This window comes from Ctenocephalides felis, unplaced genomic scaffold, assembly GCF_003426905.1.
Source record: "Ctenocephalides felis isolate EL2017-DRISC unplaced genomic scaffold, ASM342690v1 CF-g0.4_SCAFFOLD_01170, whole genome shotgun sequence".
NCBI lineage: Eukaryota > Metazoa > Arthropoda > Insecta > Siphonaptera > Pulicidae > Ctenocephalides > Ctenocephalides felis.
In genome coordinates, this window is record NW_020537324.1 from 27369330 (window position 1) to 27386159 (window position 16830).

General features: G+C 30.1%; 1 protein-coding gene across 1 annotated transcript in view; it reads left to right on the forward strand.

The window, feature by feature from the left end:
• The window catches only part of LOC113368466, a 383698-nt gene that overhangs the window by 354276 nt on the left and 12592 nt on the right, over nucleotides 1-16830 (forward strand). Inside the window, exons 2-3 of the mRNA XM_026610010.1 lie at nucleotides 13147-13293; nucleotides 15005-15364. Of these exons, the coding sequence (XP_026465795.1) occupies nucleotides 13147-13293; nucleotides 15005-15364 (507 nt within the window). The remainder of the gene's footprint in view (nucleotides 1-13146; nucleotides 13294-15004; nucleotides 15365-16830) is intronic.

The following is a 16830-nucleotide window of genomic DNA, read 5'->3' on the forward strand; positions in this document are numbered from 1 at the left end:
TTGCTTACTGTTTTCTTTGATTATAACGGCATAGTGCATCAAGAGTTCTTACCACAAGGTCGTACGGTTAATAAGGAGTATTACCTTGAAGTGATGCGACGTTTGCGTGAAGCAATCCGAAAAAAACGCTCCGATTTATGGAAAAACAATTCATGGCTGCTGCACCACGATAACGCACCTGCTCACTCGTCGTTGCTTGTTCGTAATTTTTTGGCCAAAAACAATACCGTAGTCATGCCCCAACCTCCATATTCACCAGATATGGCTCCGTGTGACTTTTTCCCATTCCCAAAGTTGAAGAAACCCATGAAAGGACGGCGGTTTTCCTCGATTGAAGAAATAAAGGCCGAATCGCTGAGAGTGCTCAAGGACATATCAAAAAGTGAATATCAAGGGTGCTTCGAAAATTGGAAAAAACGCTGGCATAAGTGTATTATATCTGGGGGGGATTACTTTGAAGGGGACCACATTAATGTAGACGAATAAATAAATATTTTTTTGAAAAAACGAAAATTCCGGGTTCTTTTTGAACAGACCTCGTATATAGAAGATAAATTAAATATCAACTGAAAGTATTATGTATATAAAGTATTTTACCCTTTGTATGTATTTTAATCGTTTTATAGTGTCTGATGTCTGAAATTTATCCGAGATTCCTTAGCTCTGATTTTCAAAGGTCAAACCTTACAAAAACCTCATACCAACCATTGCCAATAAATATCAATTCAGATAATTTTTAAACACGGTTTAAAACCCAAGTAATGTCAAATAACATTATGTGTAAATGATATAATGAATTTAACAATATTATTTATTACCAGCATGCGTCTTGAAATTTAAAGTTTGAAGACGCCTACGCCAATTATATATTTTGAAAGCGTAAGAACAGCGAGCTTAATCGTGCGTTATGGCCGAGTAGGTACTCTGTGCATTGAGTTTTAAACAACAATCTATTGTATCACAAAGATCAGAGAACAATAGAATCTTGTGATATAGACACCTGAATGCAATCTATGAAATAAAAAACACTTGGTGGCTGCCGTTCTGACTGCTTAACTAGGAATGAGTATAAGAATTAGATACTTAATTCTTCTTTTTTTACCATGTATTCTATAATATTCAATTTATCCAACACACCAAGGAGTATATAGTAGGTTGTCTCTATTATTTTTTTATTAACTTTATTTTCAATAGCAATCAGAATACAGGACAATTCTATCAGCAATAAACACTGAGGTCTGGGTATACCAAATGGGTAACCACGAAAGTCCGGTTCAGACAGTAAGTGCGTTAACTACGATGAACCGAGGACTGAACGTACCTTAAAAGTTGTCACTGAAGACCAGTGATTATGATGGTGTGTCAAAATCTATATTTCTTAAATGCTCGAAAAAATACTTCTTCTTTGCCTTCCTCTCGAGCGTCGTAGGCTACCAATGTGGGAGTAGTAATGATTAGTATAAACTCCACTTGTAAAAATATTCATAAAATTTATTGTTTATAAAATATTACGATATCGAAAATATATGACAAGTCCAATTGTTTTTCTCCATCATGTTGTGGTAGTTCTAAGGTTCCTCCATATTGTCTATGGGCTGCTTCTTCTTCAGTCTTCTTGAAATTGGTGTCTCAAGAAGCTGAGTGACTATGGAGTTTATATGATGTCCTTAAAAGTACAGAAATTTTTGATTCACGTTTATTTAATTATTATTTCTATAAAATCTATATTCTGTTTTATAAAATTGTTAATGTTGGGTTTCCTTTTTCCTCTAGGTGCATTTATTGCAACTTCCAAGATGTTTAAATTACCTCTTCGCAACCGTGAAAAAACAATATTTAAAACGAGTAGCATTTCATTTTATTTATTTGTTGTGCACGTAAACTTACGAATATCGTATTATGTGAACATTCCAAGGCAAATACGAATGCTGCTTGCCTGACAAATTTCTTGAATGAGATTAGAAGCCAAGCGAGGAGCAAGGTCACGTATGTCGCGCGTACAAACAATGATCGGAGTCTCTTTAAAAACTCCCTTCATGCAGGCATTCAATGGAGCCTTTGGATACACGTGGTACATTATAATAAGCTGATACAAAACCTATTCATGTAAATGAAAAATTCTTTTTAAAATTTAAAATATTCCATTTGGTTTCGACCGTATATATCTTTCACCAATTATTATTATTATTAGTTTCAAAGTTATATGTTGCAAAATTATCACCTTTTGTAGTTGCATACATTTCTCTTACTATTTGATTTATATTTTTTTCATTTATTTATTTCAGCCTAACGGCCTAGAAATACATCAATATCTTAAGACACAATAATACCTTAAACCTACGTTATATATAAATAAAAATAAAAATAAAAATCTAATCAAGGGTCTAATAATTTTAGCCTCAAGTTGCCCAAGTTTTCATCGAAGATAATTTGAATTAATTTTAATTTGATGTGCAATATTCAAATCTTTATGAATACTCTAGTATTAAAATCAACAGTATTTAAATTATTTTTAACAGTACTTGTGGTATTTTAACTAGCTTATTATCCAATTAGCTCATTATAGTGAAAATGAGATATATTTCTTTTTGCTAAAGGTAATAGAGAATTTATAATATATACTATTAATAGAAAGACGATATTCAATTCTTTTAGTAAATTTTCAAGATATTCAATTCTAGTATTAAAAACAACAGTATGTACCTACTTAAATTATCTTCAAATCTAATATTATCTTTGAAAGATTTCTTTGTATTTTAATGAGTGTATTATATTATCTCAAATTTCTTCATTGTAATAAAAATGCAGGATACAATTTTTTTTGCTAAATTTAGTAAAGAATTTATAATATAAAAAAATTTAGCTATAATATTAGAAAAAAATGTTTTCAATTTCTATTTGATTTCTACTAAGCTGTCTGTTATCTGAAGAATTTCATGGCTATTAAAAAGCAACCAATAGTAGTAGCTCCTTCTAGTTGTGATTTATTTCTAACATACTGAATTAGTATTTTTGATTTAATTATTATTGTAGTAATGCTCCAGAACGCTATTTTCACTTGATATCATATTTAAAATGAATGATCTCAAGTAAAAGTCTGATATTGCTACTGATTGATAACAAAGCCGAGGTGGGTATCAAACCCGGAACCAGTGGTTGCATGACCAAGTTCTTACCAAGGGTAGCATAACAAGAAAAATTAGACTAGTTAGACTTTTTATTTATATTTTTTAGAAACTACCAAGTCGGCTTGACTAGAATGTTTGATATCAACATTGCTTACATTAACTTGGATTATAAAATTCTTCATTGATTCTAGTATTTTTATTTACTTACTGTATTTTCTCTAATGACTTCATTTAGTGAAACTAGGGAACATACTTTTATTTCTAAATCTACAAAACAAATATTTGAAGTATTCTGAAATATCCGAAGATTCAACAATGATATATTGATATAAAAAGGGTAGCTTAAAGATTTATTTTTTATTTCTCTATTTATTTTTTTAAGAACTACCTACTACGCAGCAATGCCATTGTTATATTTTTACATCACGACTTAAGATTGTTAAGAAGAGCGTCGGCGTAAAGGTATTCCTTGCGCTTGACAGATTTTTATGTATTTTTAATCCTAAAATCCGACTGAACATTTTTTATAAGTATTTTATTCATAATACGATATATTGACATTTTTATCATTAAATATGTGAAATCTGAGAAGGATTTTTAAGTTTTTTTAAGGGTTCACGAAGTTTTTTTAAATTTAATAAAAATGTAATCAATATTTCAGTATAACTTTTTTACTTTTTATTACATTGCATATAATATTTTCATGCGTTTTTTATGTTCAATATTTTGATAAGAAAAATAATAACATTCATATAAAGTTAGTCGAGATATATTAATACCTTTCGAAGGTATTTCGTGGAGTCAATTTTTATTATTTCAAAATAATATTATATAATAATTATCTATCAATTTAAATTTTACAAGCAAAAATCGCTTGAAGCAATTGTTAAACTCTTTCTATGATAGAAATGCATAATATAAAACGGATGTGCTCACACGCTTCGCCCGGAAACAGTTTGCTGACGGAATAAAAATCTCTTATATAAACATGAAGCAGAAGAAAAAAGTTAACTTGTGAATATTTATCGTGGATTTATAACATACGTGCCAAGAACAAAAAACAACTAGATATGTTGTGCAAGAGATAATTCAATATTCTCTTATATGTGATAGCCATAAAAATATACAAAAAATCGAAAGGAATAGATGACAAATTGTAAAATAATAGTAAAATAATATATTTTTCTAACTAGTAATTTGTGTTGTGATGTAGTTCTATTTCTTTATACAGTACTAGCAAGCCCGACGAACTCCGTTTCGCCACCAGATGGTTTCGTGAGAAAGACGAAGAAATTGTTTGTTTGTTTTATATTTGAAAAGAAAAAATTTGATTTTATTACACAACAGTAATGAATTTATTTCGATTACAAAAATGAAGTGTTTTTTAGTTGAACTTCTCTAAGTAAATGAAAGTGAATCCGCAAATTATCCGTTTCATTGAAGTGCTCTTTGGTAAACCACATTTTTTATTTTTTGGTCTGACGTTAACACAAACAAAGCGGATAGTTTTCCAACTTGTGAACAGGCAACGTATAACTGTCCATGTGAAAAACAATGATTTTCTAAATAATCTATTTGAAATTTATCCCGCAAACACTAAGCGACTTGTTATTGCAAACGCAAGGCGAACTGGGAAATGCAATCATTTGAAGTCAAACGGAAGACCAGTCAGATTCATTGGTATGTCACCAAATCGCCAGCAATTTTTGATTGAATGCTGAAATTCAGTGCGTGTACATAATTATTCTTTGCGGCAAGAATTGCTCGTTGACTTAACCAAGCATAATTCTGATAATTCTCACTAATGTCATTACTCGAATTTTTAATTACGGTGCGTGAAATTCCAGCAGTTTGCATTAAGGCACGATGCCATGCACTACTAATTTTCTTATCTATAAAACTTGCGGACCTCGAGACCTTCCCAACGAATGCAAAATTGTCAAAATCGGTTTGTGCGTTCTGGAGTTATATCGTCTGGAAGGAAAACCGGACTTATTTTTATATATATGTAGATAATTATTGATAGTCAAATTGAGCCTCTCAGCCCCGCTCTATTCTATATATAAGTAAAATAAGATTGGATTTCGATTTATTCACAAGTTTATGAGATGATAGTGTGTGATTCAAATACTAAATACTTCTGTCCTATTATTTGCAGGCGACGGACGGCGACGTCTGCCTCACTTTTATGACCTTGATTTCGGTATGCACACCTTGTTGAAATGGCCCGTCGGTCGCTATCCTTGCACATAACAATATTTTAAGGATTTTTATAGAGATTATAAAGACCGAATATAAAGTCAATTCTCTGTTAATGGCAAATTTGGGTGCCGCGGTTTCGTGGACAAAACACACACCGAACGATTGCCGGCGATAAGGTGAATTGTGAAAATTTATAAAAGCTTAAGAAAGTGCAGAAACACATTTAGATCGAAGACAAAATTAATGTCGGTGGTTTTATTTGTAAGATGAAAGGGAATACAAATTATAAGGTATTTATTTATTATTTGATTTGATATGTTTATTTTTTAATAACAGATATTAATGGGCCAATTCAGTCGTATAATAGACCAATGTTATGGCAAGGCTATGCTATGTATCGCTTTTCACAGACCCGATCATACAGCAAATACAAAGCATTTTGACAGTTTTTAGTATAATTATATGATAAACGCAGCATAACATTAGTCTATTTTGCGGAAGAATTGAACCATAAGCTTTCATGAAAAGATGTTATTTTAAAACACAAGTAGCTTGGGTTTTAAATCCTGATAATTGTATTTTGCATTTTGAAGTAACAATGCTTGGCAATTAAAATCATATCTAATGCTAATATATAAGTAAAGAAAGCTTAATTAAAACTAGTGGTGCATGGCATTGTGCCTTAAGACCAACTGCTGGCACTTTCTCTGCCGTAATTAAACATTAAAGGAATAAAAATAATCAATAATCAACGAAAATTTATCAATAACAATCGTTTCAAATGTTGTTAAATAGAATTTTATAAATACTGTTACTTATATTATTCGTATTTTATAGACAAAAAATGAGAGCTTATAAATCAGGTGACTACGTTTATATATTTTTACAAGAAAAGTAAATAAACAAAATCTAATCGAGCCTAATTAGAATGAAATGCATTATATTTCTCATATTTCTAATAATTTTATAAACTGAGTTGCAAAACTGAGTCTATATATTATGTATGTTCTTTTGCAATTCAGCACTCTAATGCAAAAAATAAAAAATTGGCTTATATGTCTATATTATAGACACATGACAATTTTTAACTTCCAGTAAGGTAGTTATATTAATGAGACGAAAATCGAAAATGAAAATTTTTGCATTTCTCGACGTTTTGAAGGTTTCTGAATATTTTGGCACACCAGGAAAAATGGGTGTGTGTGTCGGATCAACCGGTTTCAATGGTTCAAAAAACATTCGGTTCCTATTGATAGGGAGATGTGCTGATTAGTTTTTGGCAAAGGCAGGTCCAGCCGTTTTACGGAGATATAGAGCAAAGAGTGCAGAAAATAGAAATCGAGTTTTTGAGAGAACGGAGCATCCGATTTGAATGATTAAAAAAAACATTCAATTCGTAATGATGGGGAGAAGTGGTGATTAGTTTTTGGCAAAGGCAGGTCCAGCCGTTTCGAAGATACGGAGCTAAATGTATAAAAAATAGCAGTTTTTGAAAGAACTAAGCATCCGATTTGAATGATTCAAAAAGCTTTCTGCTTGTGTTGGCAAAATAATTGCTTTTAGAAAAAAAAATTTTTTTGTTTATAGAAAATAATTCAGATTTTAATTTTAATTCTTACTAGAGTTCCAAAGCTCTTTAATATACTTTAGGCTTTAAGCTCTATATACTTTAAATAAATAATTTTAACTTTATAATTTAATTTATATAATTCATATATTAGACATTTTATTCCTCAGACATTTCTTTACGGTACGGGAAGTTCCAGCATTTTGCCTTAAGGCACGATGATATACACCACTAGTTTTATTTTCGATTATTACAACTTACCCTATGTGAAGTTAATTAAGAAGGAAAAAAAACACTGTTTATATTTATCTCTAATAATTTTTTGCAAATATACTATACCGTTTTATATTCTACAATAAGTCGGTCTAATCATAATCAAAAAAATATTTCTTTCTGAAGTATTTAAAAACCTTGATAAATCGATGTTGTAATTGTCTTAAAAACTTACTTATGAAGCCAATAAATGCATTTACTTCCGATTATCTTCTTAGTTTATTATCGAAAGCTTTATCGAAAATGAAGTCATTCGCTATAATATCGAGACATTCTTATATTTATATTTGGAAAGCCTAAAGTACACATAACTTGAATTTATCAATATGTGGCTTGTCAGCTTTTATCGTAATCGCTTCAAGTCAATATCTCACTTGAACTTCATCATTGTAAACGAATTCTTCCGTAATGCATTCATGAGAGATTATATAAATACACCTCACTATTTATATATTAAGGTTTACGTTTGTGATGTGTTTGGAAATGATATCTTTAGATTGCACTTCGATGAACATTCTTAACTCGTATCTTATTTGTTTTTCCAATAGTTGTTTGTTGAATCATTGTTGGTACTGATATATCGACCAATAGTCCTTAATGTGAGAATTTTTAAAAAAATATTTTGTTTTAAGTCTAAAATTCTATGATTGTCTTTCTAGTTCTTGTTTCACTTCAAACTTTTTACCTCTATAATAAAAAAGTATAATTTGATTTACAAAACATTTTCTCATATTTTTTTAACATTTTGCTGGCAAAAATACATGTCTATATAGACATAAACCTATAAACCAATTACATTGTTTATTTATTATAAAGCACTAATGGGTACCATATTTATTATCACCTTGTACGTGTCATATTACAATATAAAGATTATACGAGCAAGTAAAATAAATCATAATCCTAGCCATATAAATATATACCTATAGTAATGTCATATTTATCTACCTGAGCAGTTTAAATTTTAATATTACCGAATAGAGACAGCACGTCAAAATGTTATCTTCTAGACTGACAGGTAAAAGAATATATTTTCATGTGTCGTCAAAAAGCATTAGGAAGGCCCCAAAATCAGACAAACAGTTGATGACGCGCTCCTGGAGACACTGACATCAGGGTTATGGTATTTGGGACAGGGTTGGAGTAGTAGTTATTCGCAAGGGAAAAATCGATATATTACATGTGTTTTTACCATTCAAGATTCAAAATGTCAATTAATTTTTTTGTAGAAATGGATTTTTCTACCTGCATTCCCAAATCAGATATTTATTTGGAAACAGTAGCATAATACGAGAAAAGTTCTTTCTGATAATTTTGTATTGAAGCATTCATTATACTCATTATACAAAAAATAATGTGGATAGCTAATTTCGAAAAATAATTGAATTTTTAATCTTCTTATATTCGATATCCGCCATTTTTTTGCCTTATGATTTTATGTTTTGCCTTTTGAATTTTTTGTGCATTGGATCTTATTTTATGTTTTTGCTATCAATAATAAAATTGAATATTTTTGACTAACTAATTGACTAGTTAAATACCTACGGCCAGTTGTTTTGATCAAAGTTTCTGCACACATAAAAATATTTTATGAATTTTTTTTATAAAAAAATATATAATATGAACTACTACCACCTACTACATAGTCGAAATACTAATTATAATTTTTCTATTAGCAGAATAGATTATAGAGTTAATAGATTAAAAAATATATATATGGCGGATTGTTTATCAAGCTATTGCTTGCTTATAATTGTTTGCTTATTAATTACTTATAAATTAAATAATTAATAAATCAGAACTGATCAGAAATTGTATTGCAAAATATAAATCATAAAATTATTTTTTCTTTTTAAACAATGTGACCGAGATCATCTACCTCACCGCCGAAATAATATTTTTTAGTTATAGAAGAATTATTAGTTTTATCTTATTATAAATATGCTACAATTTTTTTTATTCTCTATTTTATTTACAACTATCCAGTTAAGGATATTTAATAAACTTGAGGAATTTACAAATTTACTAAATGTCCTTGACTGGACAGTTGTAAATAAAATAGAGAAAAAAAAAATGAACCACAAAATTAAGGACATTATTTTTAACTTTCCGTAAGGTAAGTGATAGTAAACGCTAAAAACAATAAAAGTGAAAATTTTTATATATTTTTACGTTTCATAGGTTTCTTAACATTTTAGCATTCTTTAGAAATAATGGACATATGAGTATGTGTGTGTTTGGATTACAATTTTCGCCGACGATTTCGGAAACACAGATCAGCCTATTTGAATAATTCAAAAAACATTCGATTTGTATTAATAGGGAGATGTGGTGGATAGTTTTTGGCAATGGCAGGTTTAGCCGTTTCGAAGATACGGGGTAAAAAGTGACAAAAATGGTAATTCAGTTTTTGACACAACTAGTTTTTATTAACTTCCCGTAGGGTAAGTTACAGTAATCGCAAATAAATCCAAAATGAAAATTTGTATATATCTTTACGTTTCAGAGATTTCTGAACATTTTGGCATACTTTAGAAAAAATAGATGTATGTGTGTGTGTGTGTTCGGATACAAGTTTTCGTGGCAGGTCTAGCAATTTTGGAGATCTAGTAAAAAAAAGTAAAAAAATGCCATTTTGAGGTCAAAAATGATCATTAGATGCATATCAAATTATCAGATATTTTATGGAGATTTTAATAATACGTATAAATTTTGTTTACATATCTATGAATTCCGGAATATCGTCTACCCGAAGACTGCGAGGCGGCGCTTACGCGCTTCGATTTTACGTCTGTATGCAGCTAAAAGCTAATGGAGGGCGATTTGAAAGCAGGCTTTGAAAAAATGTTTAAAATTTTCTGAAAAATTTAAAGAAATAAGAAAAAGAAATAATTTCTTTCAAAAATTTAAAATTTCTCAAAAATCTAATTTTTTCAAAGCTTAAAATTTTTTTTTATCTTTTTTAAAAAAAATAATTTTTGGTACGGGAAGTTCCAGCAATTTACTTTAAGGCGTGATTCCATGCACCATTAGTTCTTTTATAATTTAAAATAAATCCTTGACCAATGCGCAGCCCTGATAAGTCCATATAAACACGGAATTTGTTACGACCGTCTCCTGTCATTAAAGGTGGGTCACCGTCGTTCGAATTCAGGCGTTCAACAAACAAACAAACAAAAAGGATGGGCTACAAAATACGAAATACGAAATATGAATCTGTACAGCAATCGCATCGGTCCAGCCTGGTAATTGTTTTATAAAAACATAATGATTACAACCAAGAATGTGCTTTAGTTCTAGATGTATTTCGTCATTAATGCAGTTGCGAGCACGTATAGAGCAATTACGTTTTTTACGGCGACAATGTGGATTTATTGCTTCACGGTCATACGAGAGATTTCATGGCATCAAAGATATAAAAGCTTCGAGATGTATGTCCCGAAAATAATTGCGAATATGAGGATTTTATTAATAATAATTGTTCGACATGCATCGAGTTTATGTCAGTGCATTGCATTTTATGGTAGTATAAATATCTCAACGAGCATATAGCTTTGAAATTGGACGGAAATTAGGTCTCGTAAATTCAATTATGATTCAAAGAATTCAGAGTAATTGCACTTTCATGCCATATAACCTAAGGATTGCAAACTCAGAGCGTGAGATCGTATAATCCTAAACAATGAGAAGGAATAAATTAAAATTGACAAAAATTGCGATTGTCAATATCAAGTTTTTATGGTAACATGCTGTAAGCTTTTTCTGATTTTTTCTTAAATTACTTGTAGAGCCACTTAATTTAATTTAACCTTCATTAAATTTTGCACATAAATGGTAATAATGTTTATTTCATGCATAGTGTGCCTTCAATTCCATAATATATATTTCTCAAAACTCTAGAAAACTGCTATAATCCTTTTACGTCTGTTCAGTATGTGAATTTTAATAAATTTTGTTAAAAAATGCTAAACCGCATTTCTTTCTTATTCAATTTCTCCCAGCATTACTCATATTATTTCTAAAGAATTTTTTGTTTGGTTGTTTTAAAAAATCAAAAACTGTTCGAAAGTTAGGAATGATATTGATTAGTTGTAGGTAAAAATCTGCCGAGACGTTTTTTAGTAATTTATTGAACAAAGTGGATTTTAATGGAAATTTTTACGGCGATATATATCATGGTCTTATAGAACTTACTGAAATACTACGGCCTTACGACAAGTAGTTTAATAAAAATTTATCAAAGTTTGAGAAAATAAGTAGTCTTTTTGACGTTTGTTTAAATTTAAATTACTTGGTTGAAATTACTAGATCATTAAAGTCCAACGGAAACTGGTTCAATTATAAAAATTATTGATTTTTGAAAATTTGCTTTTAGAAAATACTCCCAGTTAATTAACGTGTTTGTTCGTTTTTAAATATGTGTAATAAATCCACTCGGAATACTTTTAATCACTCATAAATTAATTTATTTTTATTGATTTTATTGATTATTTAAACATATCGGGAAGTTCATGTAACTTGCCTCAATACCAACTAGTTATTACCTGTATACCTTCACGTATTTTCTTAAGTATAATCTGGATTTTTCATTATTTTGGGATTAGAATATTGGTGTGTTTTTTTATATATTAATCTTTTTTTATAATTTTCTCAACAATAAACAAAACATTCTTTATAATTTTCCATTCTGTTTTATTATTTGTCAGCCAAGGTTTCCAAAAAATTTTGTTGATTTTTTTGTTTTATCATAGTCGTAATTGTTAGACATATAAATCTTAACTTTTAAAAATCTTAGCAGTTATCTGTTAAAAATTCCAAATTTATTTGTTTGTATTGTCAAATTTGCAATCCACTTGTTTGTCCTAAAAAACTATTCCATGCCAACCATGGGACACTAACGCACCATCCAAAGACTTTAATTTATTAATATTTATTTATTTCTTACATAATCTCATATTTTAAAGAATTCATGGAAGACAAATATAAGTCTATTAAGAATTGGTCTATTGATTAAAAATTTCTCTTTAATTTTTTTCAAACAATATTGACCCTGGTCGAATGGATTACTTTATTAACACTAGAAGGGGACTTAGGATTTTATCATATTAGTGATACTAGACAGGTTTCATATCTGTTTTAATATAAACGCTTATATCTCTATCACATCGTAAGTATCTTTCATTATAAACTACTAAAGATTCTAGTATGATCTACGCGTTCGATCGTAACTAATCTGGAATGATGTTTACTTTCAACTTCGTTTTTAATCCACGAAAATAATTTTTTATGTCGGCACTGGGTTGAAGGAACTGGCACCTGCGTTCGAGCAACTATTACTACAAACGCATATGTAAATTTATAATATTTTGGTCGAATGCAACACCTGACACTTTATTGTCATGCATACTTTTTAAGAGTTTATTGAGATACTTATAAATACAATATTTATGTCCAGGACCGTAGTTGATTTTAATCGGATTATTGGACAAATCGCCTGATTTGCTGCGCACGAGAGGGTTCACTAAAATTTTAATTGCGTATGGTCGGAATCACCAAAATCGATATGAATCAACGATTATAATAAGAATTATGGGTTTGAATATATTTTGGGTGCGTAATTTTTATAAATGTGGTAAAGGTCATGTCAAGGCAAGCTTGATTAAAAAGTAGTAATAAAAATAATTTCTAAAAATATATAGTAACTACGAATAATACAAATTATTTCAACAAACTTACGTTTCTTACACGGACAGATTTTTCATTTGTTTCATTATTTTCACTATATGCGGGGGCATACTACGTATACGCACACAATCAAAGCAATCATACTCACGCGACACGACGACCAATCACAATCGAGCCGTATAAGAATGATATTATCGAGAGCGAATGAAGAATCATTGACACTCAAATATATAACATTGTTTTATTATTAAATTGTATACATAATTACAATAATATATATTTTTATTCCAGGTTGAAAGATTAGCACAATACGATCGTCTGGTAGGTGGAGGAACAGCCTGCGACACAGATCTTGACAGGATTCAAGAATTGTTCCCAAATGATTATCTAGCTTTATACGACAGTGATGCACCTTCGGCCCAACTACAGAACAGTGTGGTAAGTTAATTAATTTCTACAAACAATAATTTTTTTTTTGGTATAGCGAAGGAATAGTCTTTATGCATCCCAGACTAGGTCTTTTGTCTGCGTATGTCGGATTCAATACCGCCTGGGTATAATACCGACTAAAACCTTCGCTTTGCCCTTATCTCTGGTCCCCACGGAAACCGCTGTTAGGCATTACTTTGTGGGGGGAGGATCTAGAATGTTAAAATTCTTACCTTGATTTTATACTTAGATTTTAATTCTGCGAAGTCCCATTTGCCCTTTCTTTTTCCAAATAGTATTGTGGATGTCGTCCATTGACGACGCTTGTAGCAAAAGTGTTAATTTTGGCCGTTTTTGTAATGATTTTCACTCTTTAATAAACTCATATACGTGTATTTTCAGATCATGATCGAAAAATAGTAGGTATCGTTTTTCTGTTTCGTATTCATAATAATTTTTTCTATATTTTTAGAAACATCTTATTAACTTCACAGAAGATGAAATCCGTGATGTATATTTTTCCTTGTTTTGACAGATTAATGACTACATAATACTTATTACCTTGAATTATACAGAAAATCATTCATTGTATAAGTTAAAAGCTTTAAAATTGAAAATTCTTAATTTAAAAATAGATTGTGAAATCTCAATGTAGTCATCGAATATGGAGTGGGTTCTCTTGAAGAAAAGAATTATATAGAAATGTTCTGATGAAAAGAGAAGTAATGTTGACTTAATTGTTTTGATTCACGAGAGATAACATGAACCCCTATATTAACTAATGATTATTTGGTATTCTAATATAAATGATTTACCTAACTATATTTCTGTTTCCTTTAGATGTACTCTTCAGGTGACCCGGATTTGAATATTAAATTTAAATTGAATTCAAGCAATTATTTCATTATAATATAATCTTGTTTATAATTACACGGTAGATGCTGTCAAATCAAAATTCTCTAAAATAATAATTATATACAAGTCATAAGAACAATTTCAGTGCACATAGCAACATGTGTGTCAGATAAATGGGCGTACAATATTTTACGCATCATATAATACATGGCTAATCAGACCAGTTCCGTAATTACATTAATTAAGCGATTTAAATTATGTAATTATAAAAGGCGTGTAAGTTGAGAAAAATGCTGTGAACTCGACAGTCTCCGAACCGGGCCGTTTGCTTCGTGAGGTCAATAAAATATTCTGTTTATTAATAACTTCCGCGTTTTCAATAGCGGATTGAGACTTTTCAAAGATTGTTATATAATTTACTTGCTACATGTATGTGCAGTAAAATATCTATTTACATAATATTAACAAACATCAGTATTAAAAATCATGTTCAATAATATTATTTCTATTGGTTACACCACTGGGCGTATCTACTAACATCATAATATATTACTCTACTTAATTTTATAATCTGAATAATTTTCTAGCAATCTTTGCTCTTTTTGGTATTGAACAGATTGCAGTAATAAAGTAATTAAAAATAATTATAATCATAATTATAATTTTTAAACTAACATTGTAAATCTAATCTGATTGGATGGTTAAACAAAATCTATTTCAAATATTATTCAAGTTAATTGCTTTTCAACTAAAAGTTTTGAATTATTTTTTATTGCCATTATGCCCTTCACTATGTGTAGAATTAAATGTAAAAAGTTATAGTGCTCAATAATTTATATAATTAATTTCTATCTTCCTTTTCCAGAAAATAAAGACTCTTCTCCGCAAGCGACCAAGTCTGGACCTAGGTCTACTAGGAAGTAGCAACAATGGAAGTTGTCAACGATCGCCCAGTTCCCATAACTTGTCAAATAACAATAACAATAGCAAGTCACCTTCTTCGGGAAATGATAGCAGTTTGCGGAAAGAGAGAAGATTTCTGATGGAAGCACCATGCACTTTTTCAGCCTGTCCAAGTGCTACCGGATCACCAGATTCACCAGGATCTGTTCAAGGAGATCCGACAGCAGCAGCTCCTACAGGGTCTACGCAGGATAGGCACTTATTTTTGTTTACGGATCTGCTGCTGGTGGCAAAACCACGAGGAGGATGTTTCAAATTGAAGGTAATGATAAAAAAATCATACTTATTCGAAAAAACAGTATAAATATTTATAATCTTACTATTGCGCTTTTTGGTATAACAATGCGTAGGAATAAATCGATAGGTACCGAATAAGTACCTTCTTTGCATTAAAAATTTGGAGCAACTTCTTATGAACTTCTCCGTGGATTAGTGGTTAGCTTTAGAACTTCAATCAAAGGTCTCAGGTTCGATACTCGCTTCGGGCAGTCGAATGTCAAGCAGTAGTGACATGGGTTTTCATTTGGAAATATGTACCCAAGTACAAATAGCCTCATTGCTGCATCAATAAAAAACACTCACTATTACAGAAATTTTAATAATAAAATTTACATAGACATAGGACAACTGTTCTTGGTTGCCATTTATAAAAGATAGTTTATAATCATGATTATAAGATCCTTAAATGGATTATTAATATGGAATTATAATAATCCTCCTTCTTGGTGCGACATTGGTGCCACATTTACTTTAAATCTATCCCCAATTTAAGAGTCCTAGAAGCTATTGTGTTTGAAATTCTTATTAGATTTTCTCTTTTTACCTGTGTTTGGCAACCCAAAATTTATAAGTTGAAAATTATAGTTGCCAGATTTTTTATTATTATTATTTATTTAATAGTGATAACGTATGATGTAATTTTTGTTTGCAAAGACCATTTTCGTATAAATATCACAATAATATTTCGTATAAATTCGTAAATATACAATGCAATGATGTCCAAATTAAAACTTTATACAAAATTTGAAATGTTGAATTAAAATTAACTTATTAACTAGTGGTGTATAGCATCACGCCTTAAGGCAAATTGCTGGAACTACCCGTACCGTAATTAAAAATCTTGATACGGAACCCAAAAAAATTTACACAAAATGTGTACACTTTATTAAAATCTCTATAAAATATCTGATAATTTGATGTACATATGTCCAATAAACATTTTTGAGATTTTTTAACTTATTTCTATCGAGAGTCCATGACCGCTGGACTTGCCTTCCCAAAAATTTAATCAGTTTTTCATCTTGTCAATATCAGTAAAATGTTTTTTGAATTATTAAAATCGGACACTCCGTTCTCCTAAAAACTGAGTTACCGTTTTTGCCACCTTTTGCCCCGTATCTTCGGAACGGATGAACCTGCCTTCGCCAAAAACTAATCAGCACATCTCCTTATCAATACGAATGGAATGTTTTTTGAATTATTCAAATCGGTTGATTCGTGTTCCCAAAATCGTCGACAAAAATTTGTACACACACATACATCCATTTCTTTAAAGGTATGCCAAAATGCTCCGAAATTTCTAAAACGTAAAGATATATAAAAATTTTCATTTTCGATTTTTTGTGATTACTATAACTTACCCTACGGGAAGTTAATAATAACTGATTATAATATGATAATTTTCCACTGATGATTAGTCTGTTAGTGGATACTTGTGCCAGGGCTGCA